The sequence below is a fragment of the Diceros bicornis genome, chromosome 34 (genome assembly GCF_020826845.1).
Source record: "Diceros bicornis minor isolate mBicDic1 chromosome 34, mDicBic1.mat.cur, whole genome shotgun sequence".
Taxonomy (NCBI): domain Eukaryota; kingdom Metazoa; phylum Chordata; class Mammalia; order Perissodactyla; family Rhinocerotidae; genus Diceros; species Diceros bicornis.
This window is the reverse complement of record NC_080773.1, coordinates 7,885,286-7,907,471: the sequence shown is the minus strand read 5'-3', so window position 1 is coordinate 7,907,471 and position 22,186 is coordinate 7,885,286. Positions and strand designations below refer to the sequence as shown.

At 37.3% G+C, this 22,186-nt stretch overlaps 1 protein-coding gene across 3 annotated transcripts in view; it reads left to right on the top strand.

The window, feature by feature from the left end:
- Window positions 1-21,658, top strand: part of LOC131397768 (zinc finger protein 566) — a 29,056-nt gene extending 7,398 nt beyond the window's left edge. Inside the window, exons 1-4 of one of the 3 annotated variants that reach the window (XM_058530819.1) lie at window positions 2,621-2,689; window positions 5,506-5,632; window positions 5,933-6,028; window positions 19,577-21,658. In XM_058530819.1, coding sequence (XP_058386802.1) covers window positions 2,681-2,689; window positions 5,506-5,632; window positions 5,933-6,028; window positions 19,577-20,601 — 1,257 coding nt within the window. In that variant the 5' untranslated portion in view covers window positions 2,621-2,680 and the 3' untranslated portion in view covers window positions 20,602-21,658. Of the gene's footprint in view, window positions 1-2,616; window positions 2,690-5,505; window positions 5,633-5,929; window positions 6,029-19,576 lie in introns of those variants that run through there. The other 2 variants (XM_058530818.1, XM_058530820.1) reach the window with 2 other exon arrangements.
- Window positions 21,659-22,186: the final 528 nt, after the last annotated feature.

Sequence of the window (22,186 nt, the reverse complement as noted above, 5' to 3'; positions counted from 1 at the left end):
ATTTGCCTATCTTTTCCTTGGTTGTCTTTAACATTTTAATTATAAATATTTTAAATTACTTGTTTGCCAATTCCAATATCTGAATTATCTGTGGTTCTGCTCCTATTTTCTGTTTCTTATCTCCTTGCATGTCTAGTAATTTTCAGTTGTATGATAGATATGGTGTCTAAAACAACTGATGGGGCTAAGGCCAGTCTCTACCTACTTCTGGCTTCTCATTATATATGAAAAAGTAAACTGCTTTTCAGGTCTCTGTTACTAACAAATACAATTACTAGCATACAGGAAATTATCAGGATAATGCTGGAAATAATTTAAAACATTTTTTATTAAAATTATTATTTATTTATTTTATTAAAATTAAAATTTATCAAGGGGGCCAGCCCAGTGGCGTAGTGGTTAAGTTCACGCTCCGCTTTGGCAGCCCAGGGGTTCGCAGGTTCGAATCCTGGGTGCACACCGACACTTCACTCATCAGGCCACACTGTGGCAACATCAGACATACAAAATAGAGGAAGATGGGCATGGATGTTAGCCCAGGGCCAATCTTCCTCAGCAAAAAGAGGAAGATTGGCAACAGGTGTTAGCTCAGGGTCAATCTTGCTTACCAAAAAAAAATTAAAATTTATTAAAATTTATTATTTAGATAAGAGTGCAAAATGCTCAAAAAATTTAAGTTATTTAGTAGATATCAAAGGACTCTCTTCTCTTTAGTGGTGTCTTTTGGCAGTGCTCCACACTGCAGGTGTAGTCATTTTGCAAGCATACTACAGTCTTGGCCACAGAGATTGGGGGCTTTAAAAGGGAGGAGCAGATCCCCCAGATGCAAGAATTCAGCCTGAGAGGATACTCCCTAGGGGCAAAGGTGAAGAGGGTTGGGAAAGCTGTTGAGCTATTGAACTGAGAATGTTTCCTGCCCGTTCTGCTTGGAAAGTGCAGCACATGAGGACATCCCTTTAGCCAGGAAAAGGCTGGAAAGAGAGACCGGAAAGGGGGACTTAAAGTGAGGAATATGAGAGAAGGAACTCTGTTTCCAAGTCTTTCTGGATTACTGTTGATTCTTTAGTATCTAGCACAATGCCTGGCACATAATTGGCTATGTGATTGATGAAAGAATACTAAGAGCTTAATAAATACTACTACTAATAATAATATTAAAGGAGTACTTTCAAGTTTTAAGGAAGAGACATTTGTGGATTACTTTGGTTTTCATTTCCTGGAATGTGTATACCCCTGGGAGAATGCAGCGAGTGTGTAGAGGTAGAAGAAGCCATTAAATAATTGATAACTTGGTGCTACTTCCTGGGTTGTCAGTTTTGCCTGAAATTATTGATAAATTGTTTAATGATCAAGAAGCTTTGTGTTGGCCGGCCCTGTGGCTTAGCGGTTAAGTGCACGCGCTCCGCTGCTGGTGGCCCAGGTTCGGATCCCGGGCGCACACCGCTTCTCCGGCCATGCTGAGGCCGCGTCCCACATACAGCAACTAGAAGGATGTGCAGCTATGACATACAACTATCTACTGGGGCTTTGGGGGGAAAAAATAAATAAATAAAATCTTTAAAAAAAAAAAAAAGAAGAAGCTTTGTGCATAGAGAGGAATGCTCACTGCCCTTTATACTTTTATAATGCTCAGTTTATTATATTCCTGTATCTAATAAAGAAAAAAAATTCTTAAACATTTAAACATTGATCACAAATTCAGTTACTCCATCTTAAGCACACAGAATATACACAATTATTACGATTTTTATTACTACACTTACAGTCAAAAGCTATTCTAAAGCATCAATGATGTGGGTTTAGTCCATTTGTACTTTTTTTGTACTTTTTATTTCCTTCCTATTGTTACACTAATTTTAACATCTTCCTAAAGTTTCAGTAATATTACTTTCTTTGCTTTTCTGGATTTCAATTATCTTAAGGCAAGACTCTTTAACCCCAAAAGTCTTCTCAACAAGGTGAGATTAGAGGACCTGGTTTATCAATCAGTTGTTTCTTGGTCAGGACTTAGGACCTGATTGTACAATCCAAGATCATTGAAAACTGGTTTGACCAATGTATATCCAAACTAAAATGCATATGATCGACTTTTAGAGATTAATCATTCAGAATTCATATATGGGTAAAGTGAAATATGTACAAAAATATTTATTACAGCATTGTTTGTTGTAGTGAGAGACTGGAAACAACCCAAATGATCATAGGCAGCAGATTGGTTAAATAAAGTATATCCATTTAATGGAATACAATGTATCTAAGAGAATTATGTAGCTCTGTATGTACTAGTTGGGATCCGGTCTAAGATATACTAAGTAAAAAACAGCAATACGTATAACAGTGTGTATAATATACTAAGATTTGTATTAAAAAATTTTTATCTTTGTGTGTATGTACGTATATATACGAATTATGTGTTCCAAGCTGTATTGGGTTGTGCAAATCTATCCTGCTCCAGTCAAAGCCTAAGGTTTCTGGAGTTGAGAATAATGAGAGATTTGCCCATTCTTCTCACTAATACCCCTCAAGTGTTTGTGTGGAGTGAACAGAGGGGAAATGATCATTCTGGGAGTTATGGGGCAAGTGGGATCTTAACGTAGCTTCTTTTGCTTCCTCCAGCTCTGCTGTTTTCCAAAAGAGGAGCCCAGAGGAGGACTGGTACTTTTCTGCAAATATCAAAGCCATGGCTCAGGTGAGATGCTGTTTCCTTTTGCTCAAATAGAGTCATTTTTACCCCTGGTACATGTAAACGTTTGCTTTCCTCATCATGATGCTTTTTGTTGTTTAAAAAAAGCAAAACAAAAACTTTCAGATAGCTTAGTTATAAGCAATGCCAAAGTTGTCTTACCCTTGCTCTAAAGAAAAAGGTTTCTAATAAGCCAATTCAAAATTTCTGTCTCACTGGAGATATTTGTAGCAAAAAGAAGTGCTTAGATAATCATTGTTGGAAAAAAGTAAAGAATGTCTGGTTAAAAATCTTGACACTTTTGGGGCTGGCCTCGTGGCGTAGCAGTTAAGTGTGCGCGCTCCGCTGCTGGCGGCCCAGGTTCAGATCCCGGGCGCGCACCAACACCACTTGTCAGGCCATGCTGTGGCAGCGTCCCCTATAAAGTAGAGGAAGATGGGTATGGATGTTAGCTCAGGGCCAGTCTTCCTCAGCAAAAAGAGGAGGATTGGCATGGATGTTAGCTCAAGGCTGATCTTCCTCACAAAAAAAAAAAAAAACTTTACATTTTTAACTTACAGATAACTGTTAGAGAGCCAACTGGTTGGATAACAAGTTTCTCTGAAGATGTCTTAAAATCCGTCAGAAAATTGCTTATAGATTTCATCAAGAATCCTTACTTGTTCCCACAAAGAGGTTGTGAATTACATAATGTAAAAAAACGGCCTGATTAAGACCAGGTTTGGAAAAATTTTTTTTTGCTGGTTAACACAGTCCCCTTTCAGGAACCTGAGCCCCATTTCCTCCTAAACAACCCAGTGCCCTCCGTAGTTCCCCCTTCTTCTTTTAAACGATGTTTACAAACTCATTTAGTAAGTCCTTCAGCATCTTCTATCTCAGACTTCTGCCAGAAATCTTGATAGAACAGAAGTGTGTTTCCCATTTGTTATGAATCTAATTTGCTTGGACAGTGATTTGATAGGATGGAAATGAATAATTAGGGACACCTCTTACATGGTTGACCTAGATTTTCCAGTATGAGAATATGTGGAATGAATCTGTTTGATTTTAGTCTTAATACATGGAAGGATCTCCTGGTGTATGAGCCTGTCAGGTTTGGGGGTATGACTAGTGATCAGTGCAAAACTCTGACACCCCACCAGATCATCCATGATAAACAGACTTCAGTAACGCCGTTGTGTGAATCTGGATCATCCTCCATCAATTTCCTGTAACTCAGGAATAAAGGGAATTTACAGTTAAGCAAAAGGTGGTTATAAGGAAGATTGGGCCAATGTTGGGGGAGGTCTTTAAAGATTACCTACAGCCTCAATGTCTGTAAGCAAAAGAAAAGTTATAATTTATATCCATATAATAGAATATTATTCAGTAAGAAAAAATATGCGTATGAAAAGAGTTTTTTGTAACAAAGAATAACTCTTATTATATGATAGTGTGACATGAGAATGGATCAAGTCTTGAATTATATGCAAATTTAATTTTCTAAGATAAAATATGTTTTAAAGTCATTTTATACGTATTTACAAGGGAAGTAGTACAATTCCAATCTTGCCCCATCACCAGCCCTGCTCTCAAAAGGTGGCTGCCCTCAACACTTGAAAATGGTTTAATTGCTATCTTTTGATGAATCAGTTTTACTCATTGTCCCTTGACTTACTGCAGAGTGGAAGGGACATTGTACTCCTGTATTGCACCCTTCATTTCCCCTGGTTCTCTTATTACTTATATCACAATTTTTGGTTAAATCAATAGTGTACATAATATTATGACTACAAATATCACTCACTGTTTAGCCAGTTCATGGCTTTATTGTATTACAGCCTTTCATTTTTTCTGGGGCTAATTGCTCCCCCCCACCACCCCATTTGCTTAGTTGGCCATGTATTTATATCCAGAATCTCCAGAATGTCTGCCACATGCCAGTCAAGATGTTTTCTGGTCAAACACATCAATTCCTTTTGAATGTAGAGACTTCCGTCCCTTCTGCTCCCATCTGGTCTGGTTACTCTCTAGGCCTGCTTCAGTTTTCCCAAGACTTTCGTTTTTTTGTTTTCCTGGGATTTTCCTTCACTGTTCTGTGTTAATTCACCTATTTCGTGAATTTTATCTTTCTCTTATGTGGTTTACTCCTCCATTTTGATGGAGCACATCCTCTGGTAGTTTCCTAAGAAATTGTGTTTGTGTCCTTTTATGTCTAGGAATGTCTTTTTTCAACCCTCACAACAGAATGATAGTTTGGTTATAGAAGTCTAGGTCAGGATTTCTTTTTTCCATCAGAATATTGAAGAATTGTTGTTATTTCTTGTTTTTAGTGGTAGTGTTCAGAACCTCATTGCCTCTCTGATTCTTGATGTCTTTTATATGATCTACTCTCCTCCGGATGCTTTTAATGTCTTCTCTTTATCCCTTATTCTGAAATTTTACTTTTAGCTATTTGGGAAAGAGGAGCGAGAAAGAAGCTCGCATGTGGTGATGACGTATAGTTTGACAAGTATTGTGCCAGGCGTTTGTATATACTGTTTCATTTAATTGGGAAACTCATATTAGCTCAAGTTTGTACCTTCCCAGACTTATTTGGATAATGGAGATGTCCCACTATACACAGGCAGTTTTATCTGGAGGAAACAGAATGGCATGGGGGCACAGAGATTCAGTCAGGCTTAGTATTTGTTTACGGTCCTCCACTTGCATTCCAGACCTTCAGCACCACTCTGTATGCTTGCTGTTTTTCACTTCCTCTGTCTTTGTTTTTGTCTTCTCTCTTTCCTTCACAAAAGCACTTTTTTAAATTAATCAAGTCATATACATGGTTGTTGTTCCAGGAGTCAGTGATGTTCAGTGATGTGTCCATAGACTTCTCTCAGGAGGAGTGGGAATGCCTGAATGATGATCAGAGAGATTTATACAGAGATGTGATGTTGGAGAATTACAGCAACCTGGTTTCAATGGGTAAGGACATCTGTCCATAATAATTCAGATTCTGCCCTTAGAAGGTCTCCGTCCTTCATTGTGAAACGCTTACCTACCTTTCAAGTAACTAGTTGGATTTCTACATCCTGTTCCCAGAGGAATGTTTTTAATATTGTTGAGTTAGAGGAAGCTTCATTGAGTTATGGGGAAAGTTTCAAATCCTCTATTGTTTCATAAATCTGTTATTCCTTTCTTTGACTCTTTCTTAATGAAGGGACTGGATTTGAATTCTGGGACATTCTCATCGTAAACTTGTCTTGTTACTTCTTTTGTAAGCAGGACACTCTATTTCTAAACCAGATGTGATCTCCTTCTTGGAGCAGGGGAAGGAGCCTTGGTTGGTTGACAGAGAACTAACAAGAGGCCAGTGGCCAGGTAAGTGAGGCCCGGCAGGTAACAACCCAGTTCATCCGTGGAGAGTCTGCTCCTTTGAGATGCTATCTGCGAAGCTCCCCTTAAAAACCGTAGGCCTGTTGTGCAAAAGTTAGCCTTTTCAGCATGAGCTTTCAAATAACCTTACCTTTTCCCCTTACTCAATATGCTCTGCCTGCTCTTCTCCTCTTATACTTGGTTCCCAATTCTAACCAGCTGGTCCCCTCCTTCACCCTTTCTAATGATATTCCTTTCTATCCATATTTTGGGTCTAGTTCCTTATTAACTTCTCATCCTTTTTTGTATTTAGTCTTAAAAAAGCATTGCTGTCTCCTGAAACATATTCTTTTCTACATTGCCAAAGACTTATTTTCTTTAGAGTTTTTTAGATACAGTAGTTCATACACTCATTGATTCATTCATACTTATAATGAACATTTACTGATTTTCTAATGTGTGTGAGGTATTCTGCAAGGTGGTGCAGAGATTAAAAAAGGAATAAGCAGTTTCAGAATTTATAGCTTTATAGGAGTACTAGAACATGTCTGTCTATAACTTCTATAAAGTAGAACCACTATAAGAGAGGTTAAAATAGAGAGTGCAGCAGAAGGTGAGGGCCAAAGGTGTGGAAAAGGGGTTGATCCGTGTAGAAGTCATGGCGGGAAATTGGAGCCTGCATGCCATTGACCTCAGGTAGAATGTTGGAAATAAAGAGTCTGTGCCTTCCTTGAGAACTGAGAGCTGGCAAAGATAAAGAGATTTGATATGAAGGAGGAAAAACAGGACAGCACATTCATTCCATCGGTGTATGTTTATTGAGTACCTATTGTGTACTGGGTACTCCGTAGTAGCCAGCACTATTCTCAACCCTGAGGTTACAGCAGTGAACAGAACATGCAGATCTCTATTCCCACAGCTTACCCTCCAGGGTGTATTTATTTATTGTATATACACAAATAAGTGAATATATAATATATTGGGTAATAGTGAGTGCTAAAAAGAAAAACAAAGTGGAGAAAGGGGATAGTGGGTGCTGTTTTATGTGACATGGTAAGAGACACTTTTTCCAATAAGGTGACATTTGGGCAGAGACCTGAAGAAATACTGTAGTAAATCATTATATGTGGTTACTGGGAAGAAGAACATTCACGAGAAAGAAAGCCAAACGTTCGAGGGCCCTGGGGCCGGTGTGTGTTGGCTGTGTTTGAGGAGCAGCCAGGGAGGCCAGTGCTTCATCTATACCTGTTATTGTTGAAATATTTTCAAATAAATCCAAGACCTCACGTCATTTCACCTTTGCACAACCTCAATATGTAATTCTAAAAAATATGGACATTTTCTCCCTTACATAACTTTAATGCCATTATTGTCCCTAATAAATTTTACAGTGATTTCTTAGTACACTGGATTGTTTTAGTGTCACTATATGGAGTACTAGTGAGAACAGACATTTTCATCTTAATAGTTCTATTGTCTTTAACTTGTTCACTACTATATTTTACACTTTTTTATCTATTACTATCCTTATTTTTTCAGTCAATTTTTATGGACTTTGTGAAATAAAAACATTTATTTACCCATTTCCAGAGGGTGCTTTTACTTTGTAGTTTTAATTTGGATTAGCATCTTTAATACGTATGTTTTAATGTGTTGGTAGTCAGCTCCTTTGTGGTTATTATGATTTGTGAGTTTAGAAAATTAACTGGCCTCTACAAATTTTACAGATATTTTATTGTGTTTTTCTTTTTTAATTTTCTGCAATTTGTTTTATAGCATTTAAATCCATTTTAAATTTCTTTTGCAATAAGGTATACATTGAGAGTCCAAATCAACCATGCCCCCATACACAAACACCCACACCCACACACACACACATCTTATTTTAGCACCATTTACTTACCAGCTGGTTATTTCATCATTGTTTTATCTGCCTATTCAGTAATAAGTTCTGATTTATGTTAGTTTTTATTTCAGGGCCTCTTTTTCTATACTTTGATCCATCTATCCACCTGTGCCTGCAGAGATAGATATGCCTAGCAGGGAATTCATATGTTTTAATTCTTTCTGTTGGAAATTATCACATATACAGAAAAGTAACAAGCTATAGGTGGACATTCAAACAATATGGAATGAACTCTCATGGAACCATCGCCTAGGTCAAGAACTACAACACTACCAGCACAGATCTCTTTGTGTCCACAATGTCTGTGTGTCCCTTCATAGTTTTACCACCTAAGAGTGCCACCCACAGCAATATAGTTTAGTTTTACTTGAGTTTGAATTTTATATACATTGAATCATACTATATATATTCTTTTATGACTTGCTTTTTTTTTTTTTTTTTCCTGAGGAGATCAGCACTGTGCTAACATCTGCCAATCCTCCTCTTTTTTTTGCTGAGGAAGACTGGCCCTGAGCTAACATCCAATACCAACCCTCCTCTTTTTGCTGAGGAAGACTGGCCCTGAGCTAACATGCGTTCCCATCTTCCTCCACTTTATATGGGACGCCGCCACAGCATGGCTTGCCAAGCAGTGCATTGGTGTGCACCCGGGATCCGAACCGGCAAACCCCGGGCCGCCACAGCGGAGTGCTTGCACTTAACCGCTTGTGCCACCGGGCCGGCCCCTTGTGTCTTGCTTTTTTGTTGAACATTTTGCTTTTAAGATTCATACCTACTGTTGCTTGTAGTCAGAGTTGATTCATTCCATGGTGTGAGTGTATCACAGTTTATCACTTGTACTGCTCATAGACAGTTGTGTCGTTTCCAGCATTTGACAGTTAGAAACAGCTACTATGAACATTTTCTCTGTTTAGGACTAGAGAGAAATGAATGCATCATAAGACATCATATCTTCATCTGCCTGATTTTCAGCTTTTCTTTAATGCCTATACTAGTTTACAGTCCCACCAGCGGTATATGAGTGCTCCCATTCTTGCACATGCTTCCTAACGTATGGTATTGTCAAACTTCAATTTTGGTAATTTCAGTTGGTGAATGTATAATGATACTTCAGTGTGGTTTTAATTTGTGTTTCCCTTCTTACTGATGAGTTTGAACACATTTTCATATCATTGGTCTTTTGAAATTCTTCTTTCGTGAACTGCCTGTTTAAGGCTTTTTTTCCCGTTTTTCTATTGAATTGTCTGTAATTTTCTTAATGATGTGTAAGGGTTCTTTATATATTTTGCTTATGAGTACATGCCGTGTTCTAAAAACTGTAAATATCTTCTCCCACTCTCAGTTGTCTTTTAGCTCTCTTTATGGTTTCTTTTTGTGAACAGAAGTTCTTAATATTAGTTAAATGTATCGGTCTTTTCTTTTGTGCTTCACAATTGTTGGGTCTTATGTAAGAAATTCTTCCTTAACTTGTTTTTGAATCTTATATAAACAGAAGCACACTATCTGTACATTTTTGTCCTGTTTCAGAAATCTGTGCTTACCATATAACACCATGAAGATAGTCTCCTGTTTTCTTCTTGATGTATTATTTTATTCCTTTGTAATCTTTTCCTCTAATGGGCTAAATTTTTTCTGTGCTGTACTCAGGTGTGGTTACTTTAATTCCCCTCATATTTTGCTTCTGGTAGTATTTTTCAATCTCAGGACTCGTATCTTTTTTTGGTGGTAGGAAATCACTGGCGGTCATCTCTTCAAATATTACCTTGCTACCATTTCCTCTTTTCTCTCTTAAGCTCCTATTAAACAGAGATTAGAACATCTGGATCATCTCCAATATCTCTTACTCTTCATCGGTTTTTCCATTTATCCTGACTTTATAATAGAATTCCTTGTCTTTTTTTTTTTTTAATTTTATTTATTTATTTTTCCCCCAAAGCCCCATTAGATAGTTGTATGTCATAGTTGCACATCCTTCTAGTTGCTGCATGTGGGATGTGGCCCCAGCATGGCCGGAGAAACGGTGCGTTGGTGCACGCCCAGGATCTGAACCCGGGCTGCCAGCAGCGGAGTGCGCTCACTTAACTGCTAAGCCACGGGGCCGGCCCTCCTTGTCTTGATTTGTATTGATTCACTAATATATTCTTCAACTCTGACCTTTTGGCTCTTCAACCTATCCATTAAGTTTTTTATTTAAAAAAAATAGTATAGTTATTTATAAAATATGGTATATACCCAATAGGATATATATAACATATAATTAACATAAAATTATAAGATAATAACATATAAATCTCTAGATTTGCATATGCAAGAGATCTGCTAGGAAATACACCAAGGAATATAATTGCTGGGTCTTGGCATACATACTTATTTCAGCTTTACTATGTAATGCCAAACTGTTTTCCAAATGTTTGCATCACCATTTTCCCTATAATTGATACTGTAAGATTTTTTCCATTTTTTAACAATCAGATTGATGAGTATAAAATCTTATTTCATTGTTTTAAATTAAATTTTTCTGGTTACTGTTGAAGATGATTGCCTTTCCATATGTTATTTGGCCATTAGATTGTCTCTTCTGTGTAATGCCATTTTGATCATTATTGTATTACACTGTCTTTTTCCTTAGATTTGTAGGAATTCCTTATATATTTTCTAGATACTAATTTTTGGTCAGAATTGTTTTATAGATGTCTTTTCCAGTTGTAGCTTCTTTATTCACTTTCTTTATAATGTCTTTTACAGTAATTCTTCATGTCACTGTGGTTTAATTATATATTTAATGGTTAAATTATATATAGTTTAGGGGCCAGCCTGGTGTGTAGTGGTTAAGTTCGCGTGCTCTGCTTCGGCGGCCCAGAGTTCGCAGGTTCGGATCCCGGTGTGGACCTACACACTGCTCATCAAGCCATGCTGTGGTGGCATCCCATATACAAAAATAGAGGAAGACTGGCATAGATATTAGTCAGGGACAATCTTCCTCAAGCAAAAAGAGGAAGATTGTCAACAGATGTTAGCTCAGGGACAATCTTCCTCACCAAAAAAAAAATTATATATAGTTTGTAAAAAATTCTACTTTTTCCTGTGTGCTTCACACCTTTGGAGGCTTAAAAAACCTCTCCTAGCCCAATTTTGCCCTCTTTTTTCCTTCTAAGCATTTTTTTTTTTTTTTTTTTGTGAGGGAGATCAGCCCTGAGCTAACATCCGTGCTAATCCTCCTCTTTTTGCTGAGGAAGACTGGCTCTGAGCTAACATCTATTGCCAGTCCTCCTCCTTTTTTTTCCTTCCCCAAAGCCCCAGTAGACAGTTGTATGTCATAGCTGCACATCCTTCTAGTTGCTGTGTGTGGGATGCGGCCTCAGCATGGCTGGAGAAGCGGTGCGTCGGTGCGCGCCCGGGATCCGAACCTGGGCCACCAGTAGCGGAGCCCACGCACTTAACCGCTAAGCCTCTGGGCCGGCCCTCTTCTAAGCATTTTTATGTTTTGATTTTCTTATTAAAGCCCTATTATTGTAACTGGAGTTGATTTTTATAAATGATATGAGATAGAGATCAGTTGTAATTTTTTCCCATATAGAAAACTAATTATCTTAGCCCCACTGAATGAAAAGCCCATCTGTCTTCCACTGATCCACAGTGTTCCTTCTGTCATATATTAAAATTCCTTGTATACATAAGTCTCTCTTGTTCCACTGGCCTTTTTGTCTATCCCTGTCTAATTACTCTTGCTTTTATAATAAGTCCTGATCTCTGGTGGGACAGATCCCTCCACCTTTTTATTCACAAGTGTTTGGTTATACTTGTCTTTTTGGTCTTCCACATAAGTTTAAAAATTACATTAAGTAAAGTTTCTTTAAAAATTTTGAATTTTTTTCAACATCCATTCATGATAAAAACTCTCAACAAGTGGACATAGAGGGAATGTACCTCAACATGATAAAGGCCATATATGACAAGCCCGCAGCCAACATCATATTCAGTGAGGAAAAGCTTTCAGATCAGGAACAAGACAAGGATGCCCACTCTTGCCACTTTTATTCAACATAGTACTAGATGTCTTAGCCTGAACAATTAGGCAAGAAAAAGAAAGAAAAGGCATCCAAATTGGAAAGGAAGAAGTAAAACTGTCTCTATTTGCAGATGATATGATAATTATATGTAGAAAACCCTAAAGACTCCACCAAAAAAACTGTTAGAATTAATAAATGAATTCAGTAAAGTTACAGGATACAACATCAGTATACAAAAATCAGTTGCATACACGAATGACGAACACTTAGAGAAATTAAGAAAACAATGCCATTTACAATTGCATCAAAATAAAATACTTAGGAATTTAACCAAGGAGATGAAAGACCTGTACACTGAAAACTGTGAGACATTGATGAAAGAAATTGAAGATGCAAATAACTGGAAGGATATTCCATGGTCATGGATTGGAAGAATTAATATTGTTAAAATATCCATACTACCCAAAGCAAGCTACAGATTCAGTGCAATCCCTATCAAAATTCCAATGGCATCTTTCAGAGAAATAGAATAAACAATCCTAAAATTTGTATGGAACTACAAAAGACTCCGAATAGCCAAACAATCTTGAGAAAGAAGGACAAAGCTGGAGGCATCACCCTTTCTGATTTCAAACTATATAACAAAGCTATAGTAACCAAAACAGTGTGGTGTTGGCATAAAAACAGACACATGGATCAACAGAACAGAATAGGGAGTCCAGAAGTAAACCTATGCATATATGGTCAATTAATTTACAACAAAAGAGCCAAGAATATACAATGGGGAAAGGACAGTCTTTTCAGTAAATGGTATTGGAAAAACGACATCTCACGCCAAAGAATGAAACTGAACCACTGGGGCCGGCCCCATGGCTTAGTGGTTAAGTGCGCGCGCTCCGCTGCTGGCGGCCCGGGTTCGATCCCAGGCGCACACCAGTGCACCGCTTCTCCGGCCATGCTGAGGCCGTGTCCCACATACAGCAACTAGAAGGATGTGCAGCTATGACATACAACTATCTACTGGGGCTTTGGGGGCAAAAATAAATAAATAAAAAAAAAAAGAAACTGAACCGCTGTATTACACCATACACAAAAATCAACTCAAAATGGATTAAAGACTTGAATGTAAGACCTGAAACCATAAAACTCCTAGAAGAATATGTAGGCGATAAGCTCCTTGACATGGGTCTTGGCAATGATTTTTTGGATTTGACACCAAAAGCAATGGCAACAAAAGCAAAAATAAACAATCAGGACTACATCAAAATAAAAAGCTTCTGCACAGCAAAGGAAACCATCAACAAAATAAAAAGGCAACCTTTGGAATGGAGAAAATATTTGCAAATCATATTATGTATCAGATATATATCAAGGGGTTGATATCCAAAATATATATACAGAACCCATATAACTCAATAGCAAAAAAACCCCCAAACAATCCAATCAAAAAATAGAAGATATAAAAAGAAACAGATTTTAGAACTGAAAAATACAACAGCCAAAATTTTAAAAATTCACTGGATAGGCTCAATAGAAAAATGGAGGTAACAGAGGAAAATTAGTGAACTTGAAGGTAAATGAAAAGAAATTAGCCAATATGAATAACAGAGAAAAACGATTGAAAACTTAAAAAGAATACAGATTCAGGGACATGTGGGACAACAGCAAAGGTTTAACATTTGTGTCATTGAAGTCCCAGAAGGAGAGGAGAAAGTTCAGGACTGAAAAAAATATTTGAAGAAATAATGGCTTACGTAATTTGGTGAAAGCTATAACAAACATACCAATTCAAGAAATTCAGCTGCCTCAAACAGGATAAACCCAAAGAAGTCTGTACCCAAACACATCATAATCAAATTGCTGAAAACAGATGCCAAAAAAAGGAATGACAGAACCATAGAAAAATAATGCATTACTTTGAATGACTGGATTTCTCTTCATAAACCATGGAGGCTAGAAAAAAGTCGAACAACATTTTATTGTGCTAGAGAACTGTCAACCCAGAATTCTATATCCAGCAAAAACCCTTCAGGAATAAAAGTGAAATTAAGAAAAGCAATATTGCAAATGTACATGGCAACTGAGATTCTGGCCTGGGGGTCCTTGTGACACTAGGCAATAGTGGGAACAGTGGCTAATGAGAGAGTCTGTACCGGCCTCAAAGGCGTGAGCACTTGTTAAGCCCAAGAGACAGCTGTCATATGCGAATGCAGGCCCAGTGCTGCCAGATAATCTAGTCTTTCAAGGAAAGCCAGAAATCCAGATTAAACAAAAGTATTAAATCTTCTGATCTCTATTTCCTATATAATTCTCCTTCCCCATGACTGTCACCATCTTTTTTTGGTCACCATTTCTATCCTTTCTCCTTAGAGAATTTTTTTTTGAGAATTAATTCTAGGGCCGGCCCCGTGGCTTAGCGGTTAAGTGTGTGCGTTCCACTACTGGCGGCCTGGGTTTGGACCCGGGCACGCACCGACACACCGCTTCTCTGGCCGTGCTGAGGCCGAGTCCCACATACAGCAACTAGAAGGATGTGCAACTATGACATTCAACTATCTACGGGGGCTTTGGGGAAAAAAAGAAAAGGAGGAGGATTGGCAATGAATGTTAGCTCAGAGCCGGTCATCCTCAGCAGAAAGAGGAGGATTAGCATGGATGTTAGCTCAGGGCTGATCTTTCTCTCTCTCTCTCTCTCTCTCTCTCTCTCTCTCTCACACACACACACACACACACACACACACACACACACACAATTCTAGTTTTAGTGATGATTGACTTTTCACTGTAGAATTTGAAGGTTTAACTTACTTTACACCCTCTTTCCTCATCATACAAATATAATTATATCATAATTTTTAAATTAAATCATCATTCGGTTCACCTAATCACTATATAAATAGTTTTCAGCGCTGAGCTCTGTAGTCACATGTCACTTCTTGCACCACTTTTTCTTTTCCATGTGATTAGTCCTTGTCTCAATTAAGAGATGCTTAGTTGTCTGTGTATCTGTCACTGATCTAACTCTTTTTCAGACACATCAGATAACTGTGGTTTGTTTGTTTTTTAACTGAGACATGCCTCTCATCCTTTGTTTTTCTACCCCAATTGAGACTGTTACATAGCTGTCATTTTAGAATTTCCCTTCGTTATATTCCCGTGGATTCTCTTAGGACCATCCCATGGATGCCTTTTACCTCTCGCCTTTGAATTCCTTTTGATGCTCTTGTATATTTGGATGTCTTGGATACCCTTGTATACTCTGACTGCTGGATCTCTTGCCTTCCTCTTTCTTTGTTTATTCCCTCATTATTTTGAAGCACATCTTCCAAAAGCAACCAAGAAAAGTATGCAAGAGACGTAAATGGAAAGTATATTTTGTGAATCTTTGCGTGTCCGAAAATGTTTTCATTTCACCCTCTTATTTGATTGATAATTTTACAGGAGATGTAATTTTAGGTTGAAAAACTTACCTTCAAATTTTGAAGGCATTGCTCCATGGATTTCTAAAATCTAGCATCTAGTGTTGTTGAGAAGTCCAAGACCCATTCAAGTTCTTAATTCTTTTATGTGACCTGTTTAATCTCTTTGGAAGCTTTTAAAGTTTATTCTTTACTTATGATGTTTTAAAATTTCATGTTGAGGTCTCATGATGTTGATTTTATTCTTTCATTTGGCTGGGCATGTGCTGAGACATTTCATTCTGGAAACTTTAAGTCTCTGAAATTGTCTTGTGTTATTTTCTTGGTCATTTGTTCCCCATCGTTTTCTCTGTTCTCTATGTTTCCGACTTTGATTGTTCACTTTTTATATCCAGTGCCTGGCACCATGTCTGACACATAGTAAGGCTCACTAAATTTTTTGAATTATTGAACACTCGTAATTCAGATCTTAACATTTCTTGTCCTAGTCCTAGAATTTCTTTTTTTTCCTTCTATTTTCCATCTCTCTTTTTATGTTGTACTTTCTGTGAGATTTTAGGTTCTAATCCTTGTGTTAATTTTTATAAAGAACATTTTCTCTTTGAGTATTTCTTTTTCTGACATCATTCTCTTGTGGGGTTGTTATATATTGTTTTTAGAAGCATTCTTCTTTTGATTTTTTTTAACTTTTCTCTATTGTCTCTCTTTCCTGAGTTCCTTTCTCCTCTTTATTTTAATCTGTCATGTTTAAGATTTTCCTGAAACAGCTACTGACTCAAGGCTCTGCTCGCCTAAAACTGCGGCATTAAAAAGCTGATTTGAGCTGGTTTGTGTCTGAGGATGTGTAGGTTTATTAGTCGTAGTCACTGTAATGATCTGTCTAGAACAGTTCATTGGCTGATACTACCTATCAGGTCTCTTCTCTTGGGCTGGTTTTCTCCAGAATGGAATCCTCTACTTTCTTTCTAGTAATTAATAAAATAAGCTTGGCTACCAGATTCTGCAATTTTACTGGGTACAGTGGGCTGAGGAATCAGCCTGCTGTATGGGGTAGGTTTGAGAATCTGAAGTCTGTCTGTTTCTTATAGATTTTCAATTTATCTTCCTTTTTGCAGCCCCTAATGCACCCTACTTTCAAAGGTACCTGATGATTGCAGTTCTTGAAAATATCTGGGATTCCACAATAGGACCAGTCTGAGACTTAGGTTTCAGTTTTTTTCATGGTCTATCCTTTCTTCCATTCTCTTTGTCCTCATGGAGTTTCTTCTTTCATTTAATCTCATTACTATCACTTTAGCGGGACTTCATGAAGGAGCAATAATAAATGCATATATTTAATGTGCCATGTTTGGAAAGAGTATGTCCTTTTTTTCTAAAGGAATTTTTGAGACATTTTTTATTAAGGAGTATACATTTAAACACTTGCTAATTGAGTCAGTCAATAAATATTAGTTGATCTTCCAATATGTACCAGATACTGTGCTCAGAGTTGGGTACACATTGATGATGGCAATGGACATTTTCCTTGTCTTCCTAGAACTTAAGACCTATTGAGGGGAAAAGATATTAAATGAACCTAAATAAATATGTAGTTAGAAATTGTGAAAATCTTGCTAAGGAATAGAACGGAGTACTAAAAGGGTGGTTATAAGCAGAGTATAATTTGGTCATGGGATCAGGGAAGGCCTAAAGAAGTATGATCTCTAAGTAGAGATTTGGAAGATCAGCAATAGTTATCAAGGCCAAGAATGAAAGAAAACACCTTCTAGACATAGGGAAAGGACCTGGAAAGGCCTTAGAAGGGACCAAGAGCTGGGAGCATTTGAACAACTACAAAATAGGCCAGTGTGGTTGGAGCTTGGAAACCAAAAGGGAGCATAGTGTGAAATTTGGTTGAGGAGGCCGGCAGGAACCAGATCGTTCAGAGCTTTGTAGACCATGTTCAGGAGTTTGGCTTTTATTATAAGAGCAGTGTCATATGGGAAACCACTGAAGGATTTTAAGCAGAGCAGTGGCAAGCTAATAGGATTGCAGTGATGTGGATTCAAGATTGCAAACCTCAAGTGGAGAAACTAGGTAGGAGGCTATTTCAGTAGTTCAAGGGAGAGATGTTTTATATTAGGTATTGTATTGAAGATTGAGGGAAGAGTTTCAAAATATATTTAGTAGCAAGATTAGGCAGTATTTGAAGAAGATGATACTAAGTGATTTTCACTTTTTGGGCTTGCAGTTTTCCCTGTGTCCATAGTGTGGTCTTCAAAACACTTCACTTGCCTAATGTCCCCATTTTTTAATAGAAATTCTTCAGTAATATTATCTCCCAAATACTAAATACTTATACCAAATACTTTTCATATATTATTCCCAATCCTCACAATGATCATAGGAGTTAGTTACCATTCCTATTTTATAGACTGAGAATTGGGGGCTCAGAAAGATGAACTAATTTTCCCAAGAAAATAAAGCTTGTAATTAACTGAGTTTGAGTTCAAAACACATATAACTGAATCTTGCACCTCTGATCTTTGAGTAGCGATACACTGCCTCCCATTATATTCTCCCCTTCTCTTTGAACCACAAATGCCCTTCCTGTCAGTTGGTCATCACTAATATAATGCTTATGCACTTACTAAGTCCTCTCTTTTATTCTAAGGTCACCATCACAGAATTCCAAGGCAAATAGTGTTTTCATCAAGCCCCAAACATATACCACGTCTAGCCACAGAAGAATCCTCCCTATCTACCACTCATGCTAGAGTCATTGAACATTTGACTTCTTAAGCTTTTCTCCCATCTGGATTGCCACACTTTCTTTCCTTATCATATGTTAAAGAGACTCTGGGCCTCCTGTCTACTGAATCTAGACCAGTGCTGTCCCATAGAACTCTCAGCGATGATGGTAATATCCTATGTTTGTGATTTCCAGTATGGTAGCCACTAGCCACATATGACTGTTGAACACTGGAAATGCGGATAGTGCTATTGAGGAACTGAATTTGAATTTTTATTTAATTTTAATTATGTTAAATTTAAATAGACACATATGCTAGTGGCTACTGTAATGGACAACACAGATCTAACCAGGGGCTGGCAAACTTTTTCTTAAAGGGCCAGATAGTAAATATATTAGGTTTGCAGTCAATGTGGTCTCTTTTGCAACTACTCACTTCTGCCATTGTAGCTCAAAAGCAGCTATAGAAAATACATAAATGAATAAGAGTGGCTGTGTTCCAATAAAACTTTACTTACAAAAAGTGTTTCAGGGCTGCAGGTTATATTGCCAGCCGCTGGGAATTTTTGCTTAGACATATTCATTTAATCCTGACAACAACTCTATTAAATAGGTATGCTCATTTCGCTTATTTTATAGTTCATGCTGTGGGGTACTCTTATATGTGTGTGTGCATATGGTGTGAGATTTTGTGTGTGTTTGTATTGTCGGGGGGAAAGAGGGAGAATCTCCCTCTGCCCTTTCCCTTAAGGTTCTTCTGGCTGGCCAAATAATCAACAAGACAGGTTAGCAGGAGAAAATAATACCAAGTTTAATAACATGTATACATGGGAGAAACTCAGAAATGAGCAACTCGTCCCTCTGTCTAAGCTGCTTGCGTAAGTATTGCAGCTAAAGGCGAAGGAACGTGTTGGGGGTGGGTAGTGGCCTGGGACTTCAGAAGGCAGAAGGACAATTCTTTTCAGGGTCATCTATTGATAATTTGGTCAGGGAGAGAGAGAGTTTTTTGATAAAAGGGGCTTGGTGCCCCTCCCATTGTAACATCTATTTTACGTTATTTGTATAGCCATCATGACGGAAGATCTGTTCCAGGAATGAGCCACCATGTCAGATTCTTTAGGCAGTTAGTGGGGGAGGTCAAATATCCTTATTGTCTTCAGCTTGAAATAATCCGCATACCAGAGTGGTGCTTCCTGGGGCAGCTTGCCCTGAGCACCATCAGTTTGTACGCTTAGAGTCATCCTGTAACAAGGGAGATAAGACTAAGGTAATCTGTATATTTAGCAAGCTCCCCTAAGTAATTCTGATCTATAGCAATGTTTGGAAAGCGACAACTTACTTACTGCCCTCATCTTACTATGCGATCTCTCCTCACTCTTCTTTTCTCACCCATTTTTTTAAAATTAGTTTAATTCTCCCATTTTAATTGAAGTTTTACTTTTCCCAAACAAGAAAAATGTGAATGGTTGCTTTCATATTTTCTTTCAGCCCTGGAATCAAGATGTGAGACCAAGAAATTATTTCTGAAGAAGGAAATTAATGAAATAGAGTCAGCCCAGTGGGAGATAATGGAAAGACTTACAACACATGACCTTCAGTGCTCTAGTTTCAGAGATGATTGGGAATGTAATGGCCAGTTTGAGAAACAACATGGCTCTCAGAAGGGACAGTTCAGTCAACTGATATTCACCCATGAAGGCATGCCCACTTTCAGTCAGCATCCATCCTTTACCTTACAGCAAATCATTAATAATAAAGAGAAATACTGTGCAACTAAGGAATTTGGGAAAACCTTTAGACATGACTCACAGCTTACTACACATCAGATAATTCATACCATTGAGAAACCCTATGAATGTAAGGAGTGTGGGAAGGCCTTTAGACATCCCTCAAGACTCAGTCATCATCAAAAAATTCATACTGGCAAGAAACCCTTTGAATGTAAAGAATGTGGAAAAACCTTTATTTGTGGCTCAGACCTTACTCGACATCACAGAATTCACACTGGTGAGAAACCCTATGAATGTAAGGAATGTGGGAAGGCCTTTAGTAGTGGCTCAAACTTCACTCGACATCAGAGAATTCACACTGGTGAGAAGCCGTATGAATGTAAAGAATGTGGGAAGGCCTTTAGTAGTGGCTCAAACTTTACTCAACATCAGAGAATTCACACGGGGGAGAAACCCTATGAATGTAAGGAATGTGGCAATGCTTTTAGTCAGAGCTCACAACTTATTAAACATCAGAGAATCCATACAGGGGAGAAACCCTATGAATGTAAGGAATGTGAAAAGGCTTTTCGTTCCGGTTCGGACCTTACCCGACATCAGAGAATTCATACTGGTGAGAAGCCCTATGAATGTAAGATATGTGGGAAAGCTTATTCTCAGAGTTCTCAACTCATTAGTCATCATAGAATTCATACTGGTGAGAAACCCTATGAATACAGGGAATGTGGGAAGACCTTTGATTATGGCTCACAACTTATTCAACATCAAAATTTGTACTGGTGATAAACCATAAAATTTATGAAATGTGTGGGAAGGCTTTAAATTATAGCTCAAAACTATTCAGCGTCGAAGAATTTATCTTGATAATAATCTCTTTAAATAGAATAATGTAGAAACATCTTATTTGTTGACTGTAGCTTATTCAGCCCAAGAAAAATCATGTAGAAGAAGCAGTCTGTGAGTAAAATACATCTTGGAAGCCCTTTAATAAAAGCTCATATTTCTCTTGACATGAGATAATTCAAATCTAGCAAATACTGAAAATGACAGCACTTTTGACATCTTTCTAATGTTATCTTAGCATAGAGAATTCATGCTGAAATATAATCCTGTGATTTTCGTTTTCTTTTTTATCCTAATTTGTGTGTAGTTGTTATATTCTTAATCTTTTAATCCATCTTAAATTTTATATGACTGTAAAGTCCCTCTGTTTACATCATGGTTTGTAAAATACTTTTATTTTTAAAATACCTTTAATACTTGAGACAAATGATGTCTTTATTTTTGAAGATGGCTTGTTCTTTTGACTCTACAAAATTTAGGCTTTCTTATTGTAAAAACATTCATGAATAACTGTCCATTCAGTAAATAGAGATCCTTTAATAGTTTTATGGCATTTCCTTATGTTGCTGTAATATTATTTTATTGAATCTCTATTGGTAGACATTGTAGTTTTCTCCAGAATTTTTGCCATTATACACAGTGTCCTGATGGACAGTCTCCCTGGGCTTTATCATTGTATCATGTCTTCTATTTTAGTTACAGAAATAATGCATGAATATATTTTCCTTATAAAAGATTTAAACATTGCAAATAAGGCAGACATACCCTTTGATCACCATTCTTGTACCCATCTCCCTTCCCAAAGGAGTGATTATTTGTTTAGTATTTATCTTTCCTGAACATTTTTCTATGTTTTTATACATATATGTCTTGGTAGAAATTATAAAATGGGGATAATTATAATATCTACCTCATAATTTTGTGTGAGGATCAAATAAATTAAGACACATAAAGTGCTTAGAATTGTGCCTCTCATAATAAATAGATACTCCCTGAATGTTGGTCGTTGTTATTCATCATTGTCATTAGTATTATTTGTTGAAAGACAGCTGTTTCGGCAGACTTGACTCAACATTAGACAGGATATATAGTTGAAGAAAGACCCATTGAGAGTAATGAATTAAGGAAATTTTCCATCATTATTTATTTCCAATGGAACATGAGATAATCCTGGGCATTGGTGGGGAAAGTAATGTATGTAATGTGTGGTAAGGACTTTATTCAGACTGGTGTCCCTTTTACTACATCATATAATACTTAATATAAAAACAAACAAGAATATAGGCAAAACACTGGTGACACTGGTGAAGAAAAAGTGTGAAAAGACATTGTGTCTGAAAAATGGATAAATAGACATGCATATATATATATATATATATATATACACACACATAGAAACCTTTTGGTTAACCAATTTAAAATGTTACATTGAATACAACACTTCTTTCCAGTACATTTGAAAACCTCAACAAAATTATTTTTTAGGAAAATAAAAATTACCAATATTGACTCAAAGAGATTTAGA